Here is a 5,434-nt window from a genome sequence, read left to right as displayed (position 1 = left end):
CAGGGAACCTCTCCCAGCTGGGGACAGAGGCAACGGAAGCAGCAGGGCAGGCGCAGGCTCGGGAGGGGAGGAAGTGGCGGCGGCCAGCAGGTGGCCTCAGAAAGCGGGAGGATTCTCCCCGGAGCCCCAGAGGAACCAGCCCTGCCGACACCCCGGCGTCCCCCCTCGAGACCGGGAGGACGACGTGCCGTGGGGTTGGGGGTAATTTTGATGGCACCGAAAGCAAATGGACACACCACGGTTCTCTGCAAAGCCTGCAACACTGCAGGAGCCGTGTGGAAGGAAACACCACGCTCCACCCAGCGTCAGCTGTGGACTGCCGGGGGACCCAGTGCAAACTGAAAATGCAGGGTCCCTGGTGCAAAAATGATGACAGATTTCAAATGGTGGCCGCAGCACAGTGAGCCGAGCCCAGCGCCCTTCTGAGGTGCAGCCCCCAGCCTTGGCGACGGCCTCCTGGCCTGTGGGGTCTCCTCTTGCCCACAGCCCCAGCGGGCCCAGGGCTGGGACTGCCTGCAGTGGCCTGACCACCTGGGCACCGTCCCCTCTGGAGGACCCTGGACCTGTCATCGTCAGGCAGGCAACCCTCTTCCTGGCCCCTCCCCAGCTCCTGGCTCCACCTGACCCTGAGGACAGGCAGCCTTGACCGTCCCTGATGAAAGCCAACATCCATTGCTCTTAACTGCTCCGGGGCCAAGCCAGGCCCCATTTCCTGGGTACCCAGGGCCAGGGAAGGCAAAAGCCCTGGAGCCGGAGCCCCTCTGGCCTGCCCCGAGGCCTGTGGCCAAGGCCCTGGGTCCCAGGTATAGAAACCCCCACAAGGTGAAGCCACCTGCCCCAAATCATGTGGCTTCTTCCCCGAAGCCACCCCTCTGCTACCCTGCCTGGGAAGGGATCCCTGGGGGACCCAGAGAAGAGGGGGTCAGGGTAGATGCTGCCCGACCATGACACCATCCCCAACCAAGACGCAACACCAACTGCATCCCAACGTGACCCTGTCTCTCCTAACTGACCCTGAGGTCCATCAGGGCAAACACGCAACAGTCTCCTGGCCACAGAAGCCACGAGGGCGAGCTCAGCTCTCAGTGCCCCGGCCCGGGCCTCTGCCCCGTGGCTGGTACACTCTCCCCCGGACCGTGCAGCCACACAGGCTGAGGCTCTCTGGGCGTCACCAGGCTCCGTCCTGGGGCTCTCAAGGGTCCTGCCTCAGGCCGGTGGGCTGCACTGCCCACGCAGTCAGGACCCCCGTGTCTGGCCCTGGAGTGACCCCGGCGCCTGGGCTCCCCACCCCCTGGCAGGACAGGCCCCGCCACGGGGCTCCCTGCTCGTGCGTCCAGGGCTGGACAAGCACAGGGGCCTCAGACGGGACGGGTCCTCCCTGCTGGGGCCTGGGGGCCCAGCGAGAAACCCGCACAGGGGCCCCCGGGTGCTGGGAACACCCACGGGAATTCATTCACTCCACGGTCTCCAGAGCGCCGGGATTCCGCGGTGAGGTCAGGAGGTCACGGTCTCGGGGCCCTTGGTGGACGCTGCCTGCCGACAGCACGCTCCCAAGCCCGGGACACACATCCCCGCAACGTGGGGACCAAGTCTCAGGAAGCTCTGAACACCGGGACCCCCAGTGACTGCCCGGCTTGTTGTGCGTTTTGGTGACAAACGGGATTGAATCCGCTCCTGAGCACACGGTCACCGGCATTTCTTCAGCGAATTGCGGGTTTTGCTGGCGGATGACACGAGTTAGGATGTTGCATCTACAGCCTGAGGACACCTGCCCTGAGAGGAGCTCTGGGCAGGACCCTGTGGGTCCCTGACCCGGCCTGGCCCTGGGCCCTGCAGGGGACGGGGCGGAGGGGTCCTCAGGGCCGGTCCGGATTGGTCCAGCGTTAGCCAATCATAGCTAGGGCATCCTCTGCTGATTGGACCGCCTGCCAGGCCTGAGCCAATGGGAACACTTCTTGGAGGACGTGGTCCCGGAGCCCCTGACTGGGTGGGGCCTGCAGGGGAGGACCCCCTGGACTCCCCGGGCCCTGGCGCCCTTGTCCCTATGTCCCTGTCCCATCCCCTCACCACCTGGGCTCCTGAGGGTCCCACCTTGTTCCTAGAACCAGGACGGGGCACTTGGAGGCCTCCTGGGAGTTTGTTGGGAGAACGATGGGGACCAGGGTCGCTGACCAAGAGGGGTCTGGACAGCCCCTGCCCCGCCCCCGGGGGCTGCTGCCCGGGAGGAGTCCCCATAATGTGCCCTGGCTGTGCAGGAGAGCCAGCGCGTCCCCAGGCAGGGTGGGGGTGGGCCAGGCCCCCCTTGGGCGCTGTGTGGGGTGCCCAGGGGGACCCCAGGAGTTCAGAGGGTGAGGAGACGGCCCAGCAAGAGTCAGGAGGCGGCAGAGTCTGCCCTGGACGGGGGACGGGGCCCAGGGGTGGTGGGACCAGGGGCGTCCAACGGGGGCAGGCGCTGGCCTCTTGCGCTGTGGCCGCCTCAGTCCTCTGCTCCTTCCTCTGCTGGTGCAGGCCAGATCCCCAGATAACAAGGGGGCCGCACAGATGGCAGCAGAGATGGTGGCCACTGGAGTCCTCCGAGCAGCTGGGTCTGATGTGGGCTGTGGGGACAGCAGGGTCCCTTCCTGGCCGAGCAGACTTGGGCCCTGGGTCTGAGTCACCCACTTCCTCCACGTGTGCCCTGGAGGGGGGAGCCCCCGACCCCATCTGGGTCTGGAAGGATAAAAGGGGAGGGGAGAGCCCACTGGGTAGAGAGGAACAGGAACAGGCCAGGGTGAGGACCCCACCCTCCATACCCCCGAGAGCCCCGATCCCCGTGGACCCCGGCTCCCTCCTGTACCCCACACCCTGCAGACCCCGGCCCAGCCCCGCTGATGCCCCCTCCCTGCCCCTTCCAGATGCTGAGCCTGCTGGTGTTGGCGCTGCCCGTCCTGGGGAGCCTGGTCCACACAGCCCCGGGTGAGTCCTGACCACGTCCCGCCCTCTCCCTGCCCCTCACCCCACAGGCTGGGACACGGGTGGGTCCAGAGGGGGCCAGGCTGACACAAGCTGACCTTGTCCCCTCCCCAGCCCCAGGCCAGACCCTGGAGCGAGCAGGGATCGTGGGGGGCCATGAGGCACATTGGAGGAGGTGGCTCTGGCAGGTGAGCCTGAGATCCCCAGGCCAGTACTGGGAGCACTTCTGCGGGGGCTCCCTCATCCACCCCCAGTGGGTGCTGACGGCGGCGCACTGCGTGGGACCGTGAGTCTCCTCGGGGCCTGGCGGGTGGGGACGGCCCAGGGTCCACCCGACTCCCGGGTGCTCCTGGGGCTGCTCAGGCCCCCTGAGGAGGCTCCGGTCTCCTCCCCCAGGGAATACAGGAACCTGTCAGACATCATGGTGCAGCTGCACGAACAGCACCTCTATTACCGCGACAGACTGCTGCCCGTCAGCAGGATCATCCCCCACCCCAACTACTACACCGTCTGGGACGGGGCGGACGTCGCCCTGCTGGAGCTGGAGGTCCCCGTGAACATCTCCAACCAGGTCCACACGATCACCCTGCCCCAGGCCTCACAGACGTTCCCCCCAAGGACGCGGTGCTGGGTGACAGGCTGGGGTGACGTGGAATATGATGGTACGTGTCAGGGACGGCTGGATGCTGGGTGAGGTGGGGCAGGGGCCTCCCTCCAGGGGACAGGGGCCCGCCAGGCCGGCCCGGGGGTGGGAATTTGGAGACCCTGGGAAGGGGGCGCGGTGGCAGGAGGCAGCGTGTGCGGGAGCAGGGCCTGCAAGTCCAATAGGCCCAGGCCACACCTGGGGGCCTTGAGCAAGTCGCTGGCACCTCTCCGCCTGTTGCGCCTGCCTGAACGGGCCCCTCGCCAGTTCCCATTGCACGAGTTTGACGCGAGGAAGGTGAGAACTCGCCTGTGCGGTGTCTGACTGTGAGGAGGGAAGGAGAACTGCCCGGCGCAGGGCGGAACAGCCCACACCGCACCCCTGTGCCCGGGGACATGGGCAGACACTCCAGGAACTGGGTCTTGGCAGGAGGGCGTTGGGGGGCTAGGACAAAGCTTAGTCTGACCCCTCTGGGGGGCACAGCTTCAGTTCTAGAAGGTCGTATCCCCGTTTTATCCACAAGTCACAGCAAAGTTTTGGCGACACTCACCAAGCAGAGTCACAGCATCCTGTCCCCCTTCCCCATGCACAGAGAGGAAACTGAGTCACGGGGCCAGGGCAGGGCCAGGCAGCAGGCTGGGGCCAATCTTGGGCCATGGCCCCCCTCCCAGACCAAAGTCAGAGGAGCTGGGAGAAGACGGTGAGCACGAGCCCTGCTCCTCACCACCCGGACCCCTTCCCCACGTGGGGCTGAAAGGACGGGGGGGTCCGGGTGCAGAGCGCCCACCACCCAGCGTGCAGGGCTGCGGGCCCTGAAGGCAGGAGCAGCTCTAGGAGGCACTTCGGGAGCACTGCTGTCACTCCTGCCCCATCAGGTGACAGAGTTAGCCCAGGCCATCTGGTGGCATGGCCCAGGTCCAGCCTGTGCCACCTTCTCCTCCCACCCACAGTGCCCCTGCCACCGCCGTATACCCTGAAGGAGGCGGAAGTCCCCATAGTGCCAAACCCCATCTGTGACGCCCAGTACCACACTGAAGTCTACACAGCAGACAACATTCGCATTGTCCAGGACGACATGTTGTGTGCCGGGAACGAACATGGCAACGTCTGCCAGGTGGGCTCCGCGCGTCCCCCACACCCCACCCTCCCGGGCCTGGCCAGCGAGCACTGACTCTTGCCCTCCGCAGGGCGACTCCGGAGGGCCCCTGGCCTGCTGGGTGAACGGCACCTGGGTGCAGGCGGGCGTGGTCAGCTGGGGCTATGGCTGCACCAAGCCCAGCCTGCCCGGCATTTACGCCCGCGTCTCCCACTACGTGGACTGGATCCGCGGCTACGTCCCCAAGGAGCCGTGAGCCAGGTCTCCAGGGCTGCCACCCGGGTCACTGGAGAAGCCAGCACCCTCCTGTCTCCAACACTGCTGCTTCCTACCCAGGTGGGGACCACCCCCAGCACAGCTTCCCCGTCCTCTGGTCCTGAGCCCTGTCACCTGTCCGGAGCCTCCTCCCCTGTCCCACCCGAGCCCCTCCCCCATGCTAACCTCCCTCCCCCATCCGGAGCCCCTTCCCCTCTGCCCCCCCCCCCCGCCCACACACTAATTGTCCCGCACATTGTGTCTCATTAAAGTGCATGAGAAGCAGGCACGGCTGTCACTGTGTTGCTGGTGTGGGTGTTGCTGGGAAGGGGCTCCAGGGCACGGCCGGGTGCAGCTGCCGGAGCCGCAGGGTCCCCGGTCCCCAAACCCCAGTGTGTCACTGTGGGACGGGGCCTCCTGGAACCCAGGGCCGACCCCTCCCTCACAGGCATCCTGCACTCGGTTTGGGTAGAGCAGCAGGGAGGGAC

The 5,434-nt window shown here is 66.7% G+C and overlaps 1 protein-coding gene across 1 annotated transcript; it reads left to right on the top strand.

The window, feature by feature from the left end:
- Window positions 1-207: 207 nt before the first annotated feature.
- Window positions 208-4,947, top strand: LOC138394407 (tryptase alpha/beta-1-like). The gene is made up of 6 exons (XM_069486345.1): window positions 208-222; window positions 2,895-2,955; window positions 3,067-3,238; window positions 3,349-3,614; window positions 4,546-4,709; window positions 4,783-4,947. The coding sequence occupies exons 1-6, from the start codon at window positions 211-213 to the stop codon at window positions 4,945-4,947; spliced, it is 840 nt and encodes a 279-aa protein (XP_069342446.1). The 5' UTR covers window positions 208-210.
- Window positions 4,948-5,434: the final 487 nt, after the last annotated feature.

Source organism: Eulemur rufifrons, chromosome 14 (genome assembly GCF_041146395.1).
Source record: "Eulemur rufifrons isolate Redbay chromosome 14, OSU_ERuf_1, whole genome shotgun sequence".
In the NCBI taxonomy this organism is placed as follows: domain Eukaryota; kingdom Metazoa; phylum Chordata; class Mammalia; order Primates; family Lemuridae; genus Eulemur; species Eulemur rufifrons.
This window is presented reverse-complemented; position numbering and strand designations above follow the sequence as displayed.

Coding starts and splice junctions, on each gene's coding strand:
- LOC138394407 (XM_069486345.1), top strand. Junction 2,956..3,066: donor CCTGGTCCACACAGCCCCGG/GTGAGTCCTGAC, acceptor TCCCCTCCCCAG/CCCCAGGCCAGACCCTGGAG. Junction 3,615..4,545: donor GGGTGACGTGGAATATGATG/GTACGTGTCAGG, acceptor TCCCACCCACAG/TGCCCCTGCCACCGCCGTAT.